Source organism: Megalobrama amblycephala, linkage group LG1 (assembly GCF_018812025.1).
Source record: "Megalobrama amblycephala isolate DHTTF-2021 linkage group LG1, ASM1881202v1, whole genome shotgun sequence".
Lineage (NCBI taxonomy): Eukaryota > Metazoa > Chordata > Actinopteri > Cypriniformes > Xenocyprididae > Megalobrama > Megalobrama amblycephala.
Window position 1 is genome coordinate 23,876,858 of NC_063044.1, and position 15,531 is coordinate 23,892,388.

At 36.2% G+C, this 15,531-nt stretch overlaps 1 protein-coding gene across 1 annotated transcript in view; it reads left to right on the plus strand.

The window, feature by feature from the left end:
- LOC125265201 (protein NLRC5-like) overlaps nt 1-15,531 on the plus strand; it is a 37,311-nt gene continuing 21,780 nt past the window's right edge. Inside the window, exons 1-13 of the mRNA XM_048185289.1 lie at nt 1-85; nt 635-771; nt 1,528-1,626; nt 1,887-1,949; nt 2,073-2,177; nt 8,044-8,148; nt 9,253-9,357; nt 12,497-12,553; nt 12,736-12,840; nt 13,524-13,628; nt 13,903-13,959; nt 14,167-14,268; nt 15,434-15,529. Of these exons, the coding sequence (XP_048041246.1) occupies nt 713-771; nt 1,528-1,626; nt 1,887-1,949; nt 2,073-2,177; nt 8,044-8,148; nt 9,253-9,357; nt 12,497-12,553; nt 12,736-12,840; nt 13,524-13,628; nt 13,903-13,959; nt 14,167-14,268; nt 15,434-15,529 (1,058 nt within the window). The 5' untranslated portion in view covers nt 1-85; nt 635-712. The remainder of the gene's footprint in view (nt 86-634; nt 772-1,527; nt 1,627-1,886; nt 1,950-2,072; nt 2,178-8,043; nt 8,149-9,252; nt 9,358-12,496; nt 12,554-12,735; nt 12,841-13,523; nt 13,629-13,902; nt 13,960-14,166; nt 14,269-15,433; nt 15,530-15,531) is intronic.

Consider the following 15,531-nt stretch of genomic DNA (forward strand, 5'->3'; position numbering starts at 1 on the left):
ATTGTACCATGTGACCAACCATAAAGAGAAAAAGAAACCACTCTCAACCACGGTGCGGTGGTGCTCCAGATCGTCATTGATGCAAGTAAGTTAACGTCCTCGATCACAGTTATTGATAGTTAGGTTAATGATCAGATAACCAGTTTTAAATAAGTGTATTATGATTTTTTTTTTTTTTTAAAGGTTTCTTTTAGGCTGTTGTTTTGTGATGATGAGAAATCGAAAGTGAGCTGAAGCGCGCGGTACTGATGCTGTAATGTCTTTGTTTGCGTTAAAAAAGAATATAAAAAAATATCAGGTGTGATTAAATAGAATTTTTAATTTCACTGAGCACAGTTGCTTACATTTATTCTGATGTTCAATTTGGCCTAATGTGATAGAATTTAAAATAGAATTAAGTGTGAGCGTGACGTAATGATCAAATGATGTATTCTAAAAGAACTGAGGTTCTCAATATAAGATTTCAGTCTAGTGCAGGAATAATGTTTACTCCATGCATAGTGTACTAATTTTTACTAAAGCTATGTGTTATTAAGAGTTATCCTGAAAATTAGCCCATGTTTTTATGAACCTTTTTTTTTTTTTTTTTTTTTTGTCAACTCAACATTCATCATTATATTTACTTCATGTCCAGGTCGTTCTGAGCAGCAGAATTTCTTCAACAGGAAGATCCCAGTGTTGATCTGTTTTCAATGGCAGTTTAACCGCAGTAATGTCAGAGGAACGAGGAAAGGACGCTCTCTCTAAGATGAGTCTCTCAGAGAAACAGAGGTGAGACTGCAGCTGTTTTCACAGTCATTTTAAACACTACTGAAGCAATACAATTGTAGCGTTACCGTGAGGCAGAGTAAGTTTTAGTGTTTTTCTCAAACAGTCATCATCAATCAACAGTCATAAACTTTGAGTATTCATTTCATTACAATGTGTGCTTTACTGAAATCATGATAAACTAAAGTGATCATGCCAGGAGCACAGCAGAACGAAACTAAATAAGATTCAGAGTTAGTTTATAAAAGTCTCTATAAAATGCAGCAAACACTCAGGAATAAAGTGAAATGAAGAAACTGGCTTGTTCAGAGTCCAGTAGAGCTGTAGGGTTGAAAATTAACCTCAGTTACAACTTTTTCTAAAGTCTAAACTTTAGATTCACCGCTATAAAAGGCATTTTACATTCATAAGGTCTCAGAGGTTCATTGACTGAGGTGGTTAAACATTAGGGATTTTCCAGATGTCACAACTTTGTTCCTGTTTTTTTCATGTTGCTGTAAATTCAAATAGTATCACAAGATTACGGGTATTAATACAGTATTTATCTTGAATTAAATGAGTGTTTCTTTGTATAAAAGTGTCTGGAGTATTCAGATATCATGTCAAAAATGAATAAAAACAAAATAAAATGACAGTATTGCACAATTATATTTTGTGTTAAACTATTGTTTGCGACATTTAACCTCTTCAAATGAGCCTGAAGCACCACATTTAGTAAAATGTTTCGCTCCTAATTTCTCTTTCCTCTTTGTGTGGTAGGGAACGTTCAGACTCAGAGGTTTCCAGCTGTGAGTCTGTGAAGAGTGACCAGTCGAAAGGTGATGTGCCATATTTCACTGAAGAAAAACCTACCAAAAGGTATTTCTGTGTTTCTCACTGTTGGTCACACATTGACTGTATTAAAGTATTTCAATTAATATCATAAAACTTTTGTTTGTTTTGTTCATAAAACTCAAGTTTTGTTTCTGAAATAAACAATTTCATTATATTATTGTGATTAGCTATTTTCACCTTTAATTGGTGGGAGAATAATAGTAGGTTTTTTAATTGTATGTGATTACCAACTGAATTTAATCTCTTGATTAAATGAGACTGCTGAACCTTCTTTGTGTTGTTAGTGAGAGATCAGATTCAGATCCACATGTGTCTTTCAGTGAGGAAACTCCATCACAAATCAAAAGGTATTCCTTGTGTTACACATTACATATTTTAAACCTTTTGTTGCTGTGTGTGTAAATTATCTTGACTGACTGAACAGGCAATCCCATGGAAACACATTAATCAATCCATATCTTTGTCTTTAGTGAAAGATCAGGTTCACCAGTATTCAGCTCTGTGTCTATGAACAGTGACCGTTCAAAAGGTGATGGACCAAACTTCAGCGAGAACAAAACATCACCTGACAAAAGGTATTTATGTGTTTGTTGTTGTTGTTGTTGGTCACACATAAACAATTTTGAAATTCAGTGAATACTTTATAATAGAATTTTTCAGAGTTGTTTCACAAAATTGCAGTCAGAATATAGCCACAGCTGGTTTGTAAAATATTTGTCCAAGCGTTCAGTTTATTACACCATATTAGACTTGTCATCAAGAGAAGTGTCTGAGATCATAAATATGAAGTTAGTAAGCCAAATTATCAGAAGAATCTAACTCCTTCCAAGTAACTCAGACATTCAGTAGATAACCAACACTCGGCATATATAGTGGTCTAAAGTCTATAAAGGGATGCAGGATACAATAGCTTTATTGGTAGTTTTTAGTGGCAGAAAAAATGCCATGATCACAAAAAATGATAAAATATTTATCTTGAATTTAATATATGTTGCTTTGGATAAAAGTCCTGGCCAAGACAGGCAGCACATTTACTGTAGTTGAACATAAAACAAATATGTTAATTTACATATGAAGAGTTTGGTTCATAAATCCATTTTGATTAATTTGAGTAAAAATGTGTTGTTGTTTTTTTTTTACCAACAAAGTGGCAAGATGAAAACTACTATTTTTTTTGTTTCAAACTTTCACATAGCATTCTTAAGTTATAATAACATAAAAAATTCAAATCCATATTTTGATTTGCAAAGATTTATTATAAAAAAACTGATTATTTTCCCCCCCAAAATGCAATAAATCCATGACACGTTTTTTTTTTTTTTTTTTTTTTCAAAATGCAATTAAAATGCATTTAATCAATATATAAGTTATTTTTTCATATTGAATCTGTTTAAAATACACAAAGTTGTTTCAAGTACACGACAGCATCTGAACTTAGTCAGTACTAATCTTATATACAGACAGTGGAATAAAAATACATTCAGTCATCGCTTTCAAAATAAATTCAACGAGTCATCTTGTTAATGCTATAAATTAATTATGTCTCCGTTTGTCATTACCAATTAAAGAGTATCTGGCACCACCGCACAGTTAAAATAAACACATTTGCAGAGTACATTGGAAATGACTACAACTGCCCAGAGGCGTCGCTAACATTCAAATAGCAATAATGTTATGTTTTTTTTCCCTTTTTCTATCAGATGTTTAGAATCAAAACTAGCAATGCCAGATTAGAGAATTAATCATTCTTGGTCAAACGGCTTTTAAAAACTGTTCATGATTCAGTTTTGGGGAGCGTGACAGAAGTTTGATGCTGTCGTGTAACAAGCAACAGCTGGCATTGTTACACATTGTTACACAAACTTCACATGTTTTATTAGAGTCCTGGCCTGAACACATCTACATGACAACAAAAATATACACTAACAAGAAGCGACAGTCAATAGAACGTTGCAACACCGGCGCCCAGCAGCGGCCCTGCGTTTCCGCCATTTTGTGGTAAAAGCGAGTCGGCAGTCTACTAGTTTCTATGGCAATATCAGCTGCTTTGTTAAAAAAAATGTACATTAAAGCTGAAATCAAACCTGAATGATGACAACACAGAATAAAATACTGTCACTAGTGATCATCAAATCCTTTTTACAGTTTATTTTACACACTTTGTGTTTAAGTCTTCCACTTTTTTCACAAAAAACACTTTTTTTGCTCTCTAGAAACCCAAGTCAGTTTGGGTTAAAATTCTTTAAAAGGTTTATAAACACTGAATTAATACCAACATATGAAATTTAATTAAGGACATGCATCAGAAAAATTGGGAATGTTGGACAATAAATATATGAATATAACAGCTTGATTTTGCAGTTTTGTCTAATGTCTGTTAAAGCAAAAGTGTCCAAAAGTGTGAATTATGCGATAACAGACACAGCAATGCATCATGTATTTTAAGATCATTATGCTTGTAGCATGATCCATTAAAACATACAATAGATTTAAATTCAGACCTAGATATTATTACCGTTACTCCACTAGGTCTGAAATATATTGTTTGCTGCAAACATGATGATCTTAAATTTATTAATTATTAATTTACTATTAATAAATGTGTAAAGTTGCATAAAATGGAAATACTCAATAAAGTAGGCTAACTACGTTACCTCAGATGGTTGAATGGTTGGATTCCACAACTGATAAAATAAAACATATGTAAGACAATACAACATTTACTGTTAAAGCCATACAATTTACTGGTGAATTAATTTAAATAATTGTTCTATTGCGCTTCTGGTTTGGTTGTGAAATTTGCCAATTTATATATTTTTTATTTATTTATTCAGTGAGTCATAGCGCCTCCTGCTGGCAACAGGAAATTGCATGCTTTAAACTGTAATTCACTCCCAGAAACATTTCAATATGCCACAAAGTACCAAACACACTAGAAAAGGGGTGTCCAACATTGCTCCTGGAGGGCTACTGCCCTGCAGATTTTAGTTCCAACCCTGTTCCAACACACCTGTCTGTAATTATCAAGCAGCGCTGAACACCATGATTAGCTGGTTCAGGTGTGTTTGATTCGGGTTAGAGCCAAAATCTGCAGGGCGGTAGCCCTCCAGGACTAGGGTTGGACACCCCTGCAATAGAAACACGTTGAATCATGCAACACTTGGCTAAGTGCTAATGAATGTGATGAACGCCATGAAACAGGAAGTTGATGTAACTCAGGCATACAATGTCTGATCTGCTCCAAACTTCACATGTTTGGTAATAGTCCTGGCCTGAAGACATCAACATGGCAATATTCAGTTACGGTCAAAGCCACCAGTTGGCAGAAGGAAGTGTGGCACTTTGAAATGACTTTGCCATAATTGACTTGTCTTTACTCGCTTACATGCGTGTCACCCACTGTTCACTGTTTTCCTAAGGCCAACGGGTGATGGTGAGCCCGGGTGCGAGGGCCCTTTCATCACTGCTTGCAGCTTTAATTTATCTTGTAACTGATTCCAATCTAATGGAGGAGCATAACTAAATGCCCTTTACCCATATTTGCGCAAACATTTGGGATGTTTAAAAGATAATAGTCTTGAGCGAAGACCATAATTCTTTAGACCTTTCTGAATGATATTCTGCTGTAAATACAAGGGAAGTAAACCTAAGATGATTTTATATATAAATAAGCACCAGTGCTTAAGTCTACGGGATGACAACACAGGTCAACCAACCAACTTGCTTGCTTCAAAAGAAAGACATGACTTGAATCTAAAAAAGGCCCAGTTTTCACAAGTTGCTGAGCATAAAGCTCAAAAGAAAAGGGAATCAGCAATTAAAAATCCCAGGTTTTTATATTGAGATACTACTTCAATAATCTCCGAACCTTGAAGAGTAGTAATTGAGCATGAGTTTGAAAGTGCAGACTTTCTTTTTGTAAACATCATATGTTTAGATTTCTCTGCATTTAAAACAAGTTTTAAATTGCTCAGTGTAAAACTGTTACTGGGCTAAAATCAAATACTTGGTCTACCTTGAAATGATTTACACTGGAGTAAACATTTAAAAGGTTGTCATGGATCGAATTATTTGACCAGAGGCCACAAAATGTTCAATTAAACAATCTATTATTTTAGCTTTATCCACAATTTTACATGAATCTGGTGGTAATGTACAAAAAAAAAAAAAATTCCAGTCTTACTCAGCGTGACAATAGTAAGAAGTTACTTGCTTGTTAAACAATCAAACATAAATTTAAAATACATTCATCCATCCATAGTTATGAGGAGAACAAATGCTCTACAAATAAGACTGAAGAACGTCTAGGTTACTATTGTAACCCCCGTTCCCTGAAGGAGGGAACGGAGACGTTACATCGATACTGACGTAATGGGGTCTCGCTTGGGAGCCCAATCACCTCCAAGGATACAAAACAAGCCAATGGGAATTGGCCAGTGAGATTTACATGCCGGGCCACACCCCTGGCATCTGGGTATAAATAGGGCCGGCATACTCACCTTCATTCATATTTTTGCTGAGGAGCTGAGATAGGTATCTGGCCGCTCAGCGGTGACTCAGAGCTATGGCAAGGGGAAGTAACGTCCTGGCCTACAATAGTAACCTAGACGTTCCCATTCAGTCAGTCACGTTCGACGTTACGGGCATCTAGCCCAGTACAAGGGCAGACCAACTGGGCATACACACGAGTACTGGACCTAGCGCCGGACGCCTCCGCCACGTCTGGCTGCCGCAGGATGCAGGAGGAACTCCACAGGGTTCACCATGTGGGGAACTGAACTGAGGAGCGGAAAAAGTGCTTGCATTCCCTCATCCGAGGGAAATGGCACAGCAAGCGAATGGGTGACAGCACATGGGTGGACACCGGTTCCACTCAGAGATTGTAATATCTCGCGAATGTGTTCTGTGTCGCCCAGCCTGCAGCTCTGCAGATGTCTACAACAGAGGCGCCCTGCGCCAACGCCCAGGAAGAAGCAACACCCCGAGTGGAGTGAGCTCGCAACCCGAGGGGGCACGGCTCGCCTTGGGTCTGGTACGCCAAGGCGATGGCATCCACTATCCAGTGGGCCAACCTCTGTTTGGAGACAGCCTTTCCCTTCTGCTGTCCTCCAAAACAGACAAAGACCTGTCTACGTAAGCGGTCTACGGTCTACGTAAACGCGGCGAGCACAAACGGGACACAGCAACGCTCGGGCTGGGTCTGCCTCCTCCGGGGGCAGTGCTTGCAAGTTTACCACCTGGTCCCGGAAGGGAGTGGTGGGAACTGTGGGCACATATCCAGGCCGGGGTCTCAAGATAACGTGAGAATAGTCCGGCCCGAATTCCAGGCACGAATTTCTGACCGAAAATGCTTGCAGGTCCCCAACCCTCTTGAAGGAGGCGAGTGCGGTCAGGAGCACTGTCTTGAGAGACAGATGTTTCAGCTCAACTGACTCAAGGGGCTCGAAGGGAGCCCTCCGTAGGCCCATCATTCCACCTGAGCAACGACCCAGGAGGGCGGAAGCTCGGCGTCCTCATCCTCAGAATCCATCAGCCCACTCCCTGATGCAGCAATAGACATCTGATCCTCCTCCGGAGCGCCAAAAGTGATGCGGGGAACCTCTGCAGAAGGTCCCGCGGCACATGGCTTTGCGGAGGAGTGGGAGGTTCGTGGGGGCGGGCCCGACGAAGAAGCTCCCACTGTAACCCTCAGATCTCCCAGAGTGCTAACCAGACCAGCAGCTTTTACAGCCGCGGGTGACTGGGTAGCAGCAGAGAGGACTCATTCCTCCGTGTAAATGAAGGAGGGCATGAGGGCATGTACCATCCACGAGCGCTGACTCAGCATGCTGTTTACCCAGACATGTGAGACAGCGATCGTGGCCGTCAGAGAAGGTCAGGAAACGACCGCATCCAAAAACACATGGACGAAAAGACATCCTGAAAAAGATGCTGATCACCCGTGCTTGCTCTTTTAGAATCCCCACCAGCCAAAGTACACAGGGATGAGTGTTGCACTGTCCTGTTGGCTGCGCGCTGTCACACCCACCGCTGAGCGTGCCTTCCCACCAGCCAGAGAGATCCGAGCAGCCACCGGAACAAAACAGGAAAATCAATTAAAATTGCTGTTGATAGGAACTTGTCCTAAGCAATTAAAATTGCTGTTTTGCTCTCTCAGTATGAAATTCACTCTTTAGAGGTGAAAGGAATATCCTAACCGATCGGCTCCGAAGCAAAAGTATGAATGAAGGTGAGTATGCCGGCCCTATTTATAACCGGGGGCCCGGCATGTAAATCTCACTGGCCAATTCCCATTGGCTTGTTTTGTATCCTTGGAGGTGATTGGGCTCCCAAGCGAGACCCCATTACGTCAGTATCGACGTAACATCGAACGTGACTGGCTGAATTGGAACCTCCTTTAATGGTGTTTTTTTCTCCTCTTTTGTCTCTTTTTGTCTTTAGTGAAAGATCAGGTTCACCAGTATTCAGCTCTGTGTCTATGAACAGTGACCGTTCAAAAGGTGATGGACCAAACTTCAGCGAGAACAAAACATCACCTGCCAAAAGGTATTTATGTGTTTGTTGTTGTTGTTGTTGTTGGTCACACATAAACAATTTTGAAATTCAGTGAATACTTTATAATATAATTTTTCTGAGTTGTTTCACAATTTTGCAGTCAAAATTTAGCTACAGCTGGTTTGTCAAATATTTGTCCAAGTATTTAGTTCCTTACACCATATTAGACTTGTCATCAACAGAATTGGCTGAGATCATAAATATGAAGTTATCAAGCCAAAATTATCAGAAGAAACTCACTCCACCCAAGTAACTCAGACATTCAGTAGATATCCAACACTCTGCATATATAGAAGGCACAAATGAGCTTTTCTGGAGTCTAAAGTCTATAAAGGGATGCAGGATACAGTAGCTTTTATTTGTAGTTTATATAGTGGCAGAACAAATGTTGAAATGGTTGAAATAATGATCCACCAGGTGCCATAGTGTTGTTCCTATTTTCATGTTCTCCTACAGCATGGCAGTAGCAATGCCATGATCACAAAAAATGATAAAACATTTAGCTTAAATTAAATATATGTTGGTTTGGATAAAAGTGTCATCCAAATTGAGGATAGTTTGGCGGTGGTAGTGTACAAAAATGTTTTTTAAGAAGAACTGCTTCCCATCCAGTCCTACTCAGCGTGACAATAGTAAGAAGTTACTTGCTTGTTAAACAATCAAACATAAATTCAAAAGATTAAAAAAAAAAAAAAAAAAAACTAAAAAAAACAATCATGCGCAGTTATAATTTAATATGTAATTCTATGTCTGTATAGTTTCATTGTGTTTTGGTTCTGTTTTCCCTGTGCCTGTTTGTCAGTGTTCCCTGTCATTCTAAGTTTTACTAGTTTCCTAATGTGTTCCAGTTTCGTCTCTTAGGCTGGATTTACACTAGCACAAAAAAATCAGATTTGTTTTTTTTTTACTCTTATCTGAAACAGATTGGAATTTGTTGCCTGCAAGATTTTTTCCAGTCTGAGCCACTTCTAAATGTTTTTTCAAAACACATTTATCCGTCCATAGTTATGAGGAGATCAAATGCTCTACAAATGAGACTGAAGAACCTCATTTAATGGTGTTTTTTTCCCCTCTTTTGTCTCTTTTTGTCTTTAGTGAAAGATCAGGTTCACCAGTATTCAGCTCTGTGTCTATGAACAGTGACCGTTCAAAAGGTGATGGACCAAACTTCAGCGAGAACAAAACATCACCTGGCAAAAGGTATTTATGTGTTTGTTGTTGTTGTTGTTAAACAATTTTGAAATTCAGTGAATACTTTATAATATAATTTTTCACTTGTTTCACAAATTTGCAGTCAAAATTTAGCTACAGCTGGTATATCAAATATTTGTCCAAGTATTTAGTTCATTACACCATATTAGACTTGTCATCAAGAGAAGTGGCTGAGATCAATAAATAAGTTATCAAGCCAAAATTATCAGAAGAAACTCACTCCACCCAAGTAATTCAGACATACAGAGTCAGTAGATAACCAACACTCGGCATATATAGAAGGCAGAAATGATCTTTTCAGTAGTCTAAAGTCTATAAAGGGATGCAGGATACAGTAGATTTATTGGTAGTTTATAGTGGCAGAACAAATGTTGAAATGGTTGAAGTGTTTAAACATTAATGATCCACCAGGTGCCACAGTGTTGTTCCTATTTTCATGTTCTCAAACATGAATAGCAATAACATGATCACAAAAAATAAAATATTTAGCTTAAATTAAATATGGTTTGGATAATTTGTCATCCAAATTGAGGATAGTTTGGTGGTGGTAGTGTACTTTTTTTAAGAAGAACTTAACTAGTTTCCTAATGTCTTCTAGTTTGGTCTCTTAGGCTGCATTTACACTAGCACAAAAAAATCAGATTTTTTTTTTTTTTTTTTTTTTTTTTTTACTGTTGTTTTTTTCTGGACATCCAATCTATGTCTAAACATGATTCCCCAAAGAACTCCAAAACATCACAAAGTAAGGACAACACATTTGCCCACAAATATTTTTTTTTAAATGTTTTATTATGAAGCAGACGTGCCTGTATGTGCTCACTCGCAGCTTTTTTATTGAGATGGGAGCTTTTTTATCGCACACACAGTGCTGGATTTCAACCTTTGCCCAGTGAATTTCATTAATGAAACAGCTTCTCTATTGAAAGCTATATTATATTTTTTCAGCAATGAGGTGATAACTTTGGCCCAAGATTCCAACATGTGCATAGTAAAGGTTTTACAGACAATCATTTTGGTCGGGAATTGTAAATGTAAACACAGATATGGGATACCAGTCCTGTTTAAAGTGAATGTAAAAAGATTGCCCAAAAAATCGAATATGGTCGAAAGATTGGATCTGTGTTTTAAAGGGATAGTTCACCCAAAAATGAAAATTATCCCATGATTTACTCACCTTCAAGCCATCCTAGGTGAATATGACTATCTTATTTCTGACAAACACAATCAGAGATATATTTAAAAAATATCCTGGCTTTCCAGATTTATAATGATAGTGAATGGGGTGCATGTTTTGAAGCCTGAAATAAATATATCCATCTATCATAAAAAATAATCCTTACAGCTCTTCTAATAAACATCTTTCTAATAAACCGACCAAACTGCCTGTCAAGTGATAGACGAAACTGACAATTGTCAGTTTTCAGTTTCGTCTATCACTTGACAGGCAGTTTGGTCGGTTTATTAGAAAGATGTTTATTAGAAGAGTTGACGATTTTTTTTTAAAAGAAAATGAATAAAAACATTTTGGATCAATAAACCTTACATATATATATATATATATATATATATATATATATATATATATATGTATGTATATATATATATATATATATAAACTGCAGAAAGGCCACACAGATAGATATAAATTTCATATGTCGGCAAATCAAATTACATCGGCTAAACTGTCTGTGTGAGCAAGCTTTAACTAATCTACAGCGCAACACTGATGCACCAAAAAACAACAAAAAAAAATAATTAATTTAATAAAAAATATATAATTTTTTTTATCAAACATTAATTTACAGAATTGAATTAGAACAGAATATAACGTTCTAATAAATGAAAATAGCCTGTTTAAAAAAATGAAATATGATCAAGTAAAACTGCAAAATGCCTGAAGTGCAGGGGAACATATTTTCAAAACACAAGCCACAAATAGTTAAATTAAATAACCCAGAGTTATCAATAAATAAATTAAAATTAAAGAAATTATTAAAATAACGAAAGTATAGCTAGAATTGTCAGCTTTGTCTTTTTAACTGCAGAGACAATAAACGTTAAACTGGAGTGGCAGTCTTTTTAGCTAAACATTGACAGCATCCAAAAGTCAAATTACATCTGGCTGAAATAGTTTGAAATCACTTGTAGCTACCCTACCTGATTGAGAGAGAAAAATCCAGTCTTTCACGCGATCTTCCTGTGTCCGTTTGAGTCTTTACAAATAGCGCGCTAGTCAGCTAACATTAGTCAGCTCGTTGGCCGGCAGAAGTGAGGCGCAATGTTTGTTGTTGTTGAGTTCTAGGACATGAGCTGTTGGCACAACTTGCATCATACGTTTTTCGGATCATCTTTTACCATTTCAAAGTGCATCTAATTGTAGCCTACACTTTATCCCAGACATTGTTAAAGATTTAATCCCTGCCGTAAAGATGCTCCTCTGTTGGTCACGGATCATGGAAGTGAAACTTAAATCTGTCACAGGAGTGGTTGGATTTATTCACGCACATTAAAAATATTTATTAAAAGCTTCTTTCTTTTCACATTTTTATTTATAGTATTAACATAATAGGCTGTATATTAACCTATTGGGAAAGAACCGGTATGTCTATGTAAAATCAGATATTGAGCGCCCCCATATCTCTTCTCATAACACCTCTGCGACGATTCGACTGTGAGATTGGTAGTCGAATCAGGCTCCTCCTATCGAAGATTTGAATCGTCGACTATTCAGGGTCACCCCTAGGGGGAAAAAAGATTGAAATGAAGCAATGGGTTTTTGTGAAATAAATATCCATATTTAAAAATTTATAAAGTAAAAAAAAAAAAAAAACTAGCTTTTGGCAGATGGCCGTATGCATCAATTTGCATCAATTTAAAATGTTTATTTCTCTTTACTCTTTGTGTCATTAGTGAAAGATCAGACTCAGATTTTCCCATTGTTCCCATTGAAACTGAAAGAAGTTTTTTTTTCTCAAATAAACAATTGTATTATAGCATTGTGATAAGCTAATTTCACCTTCTACTGGTGGGAGAAGAAGAATAAAGCAGGCTACAGTTTGTTAAATTGTATGTAATAAGCAACTGAATTTCTTCAAATGAGACTGAGGAACATTCTTTGTGTTGTTAGTGAGAGATCAGGCCCACGTGTGTCCTTCAGTGAGGAAAATTCATCACAAATCAAAAGGTATTCCATGTCTTTTTCTTTAAATTATTAAAATTTCTTCACTGTGGTGTATGTGAATGATCTTGACTGACAACAGACAATCACATGTAAACACATACATAATTGTGAGGAGAACAAATGCTCTTCAGATGAGACTGAAGAACCTCCTTTAATGGTGTTTTTCTATCTCTTTATGTCTTTAGTGAAAGATCAGGTTCACCTGTGATCAGCTCTGTGTCTATGACGAGTGACCGTTCAAAAGGTGATGGACCAAACTTCAGCGCAAACAAAACATCACCTGACAAAAGGTATTTAATGTGTTCTTTGTTGTTGTTGGTCACACATAAACTATAATAAAACAATAGTTATGTTTCTCAAATTTTGAGTTAATATTAATCACATTTTTTTGTCAAATATTTATTCAAGAGAATTGACTGAAATCATCAATACAAAATTATCAAGCCAAAATCATCAGAAGAAACTCAATCTATTGATGGGCTGAGAAGAAAGGAATAACCTTGTTGACCCAGTTACAATGAGTCAATAGATAACTAACGCTCAGAAATTATAAGCTTATATAGAACATGGAAATGAGCTTATGACGAGGCAAAGCAGATCCAAATGCACCTTAATAAATAAATCATAATGAAGATAGACAAAAATCTGAAGGTTATAGAGCAAGCTTATGATCAAAATAAGAAACAGGTGTGTGAAATTAATTAAACCATGAATATAAAAAAGTATGAAAATATACTTAATAATCAAGGCAACCAAGGAAGCAGAAACCGAAACCTATACTTAACATGACATAGGACGTACAGATGGGAAAAGCCATTGCATTGAGGAGTCTTGAAATGGTGTTTCATGCATTGTTGACTAATTTCTTCTTTTGCAGTTGAGTAAAGAATAATAATTAATGATTATAATATAGCATGCATGTATATATATTGAAGCTCCTGTGATTTTTTTTTTCTTTTTTTTTTGTCAAAAGTGAAAGATTAGTTTCACATGAGTCTAGCTCTGTGTCTGGGAGAAGTGACCATTCAAAAGGTGATGGACCAAACTTCAGTGAGAAGAAGCCATCATCTACCAAAAGGTATTTAGTGTGTTGCTTATTGTTTGTCACACCTACACTGTTATAACATATTTCAATATATACTTTTCATTAAATTCTCTAGTTTTGCTTCTCAAAGCATTTGTGCTAATTATTTTTTTATTGTCACAGTTGAGAAAACAATCATAATTAAATGTTAAACTGTAGTTTCAGTAAGTTGCACTTTTAATCTTAATTGCAAAACTAAATCTAAGACTAAGTAAGTTTTTGTTGTTGTTGTTTTTTTCTTTTCTTTACTCTCTACTCTTTGTGTTAGTAAAAAAACAGGCTCACATGTGTCCTTCAGCAAGGAAACACCATCACGAACCAAAAGGTATTCCATGTTTTATGTTACATTATTTAAATTGTGAATAAGCTTTTTACATTTTTCACAGTTTTTCATAATGTGGACAATAGAGTAAATCAAAACCAGAACTTGAATGAATAATACGGCTATACTGTATTTAATTATAATTACCATTTGGAACTTCCCTTCCCTTTGAAGTAACCCCTGTAATGTTTTTTTTTTTTTTGTCATTAGTGTAAGATCAGACTCACATGTGTCCAGTTCTGCATCTGTGAAGAGTGACCGTTCTAAAGGTGATGGACCAAACTTCAGTGAGAAAACACCATCTAAAAAAAGGTAACATCTTACAAAAGACTTGATTACTGTATGTGAGCTGTTGTGTGAACGTTTGAAAATTTAGCTAGAAAAAGTTCCTGCATTCAAGTGTTTTTCTCTCTGTCCTATGTGTCATTATTGCAAGGTCAAGCTCATACGTATCCAGATGTTTGTCTGTAAAGTAACTTATCTCCTCACTGTGGTATGTGTGACTAAATACAAGAATAAATCACTGAGCACAATGTCTGTGTAATATTAATCCTCTGGAGGCAAGCTGAAAGTGAGAACCCATGTGTAATGTATTAAAATCATAATTCAGACCAAACTCTGCAGTTAAAGGTGATCCACTCAGCTCGAGTCCATGCTTCACAAATTCGCAAAAAGTTCCTCAAGAACCATAGCCAAAAAAAATTTTAAATTTTAAAAAATGTAAAAAAATTTCTAAAAAATGTTCTCTATTTTCTCTTTGTCATTAGTGAAAGATCAGGCTCACATTTATCCTTTGTGTCTATAAAAAGTGACCATTCAAATTGACCATTCAGATTGTCACAAGGTGTGTGGCTATATTATTACAGTGAAGAAGAATCCAAAACAAACGCACAATAGATCACAGGAGCAAAAGACAGAATAACCAATATATACATAAAAAATGAGATTGAACAAATAACTTAAAAAAAACCCCAAAGGGCTTAAATACATAGGGGGAGGTAATTACCATTGCTACGATCATGTGATGAACTAAGCAGTTACCAAGGAAAGTAGCTAGTGGCATAAAAATGGGAACAGAAGAAACAGGTATAATAACTAGAACAAAACCAAAACAGAATAAACATGTGCAAGTAATACGGAGGATTAAATTAACATAAGGTTCAAATCTGCCATTATGTAAGATTTGCTGAAATATTTATCTGTCATTGTACAAAACAAAACAAAATTTATAATTCATTTGTTTTGCATTATAGCGATGTTAACATGGTTATTCAGTTAGACAGGAAGCCACTAGAGTTTCTACATTCACAGTGGAAACAGAGAACAAGCAATCAAGCATATATACATTCCATACAGGGGCTTTATTGCATCAAAGTATTATTTGCATCATCAAATCTCTTGAAAAGAAACTGAAGGATCTTGTGTAGTAAAGTGTTTTTTTTTTTTTTTTTTTTTTTTCTGCTGTTCATGTCATTAGTGTAAGATCAGGCTCACATGTATCCAGTATCCAGACTGACCATTCAAAAGGTGATGGACCGAACTTCAGTGAGGAAACATCGTCACCTTCCAAAAGGT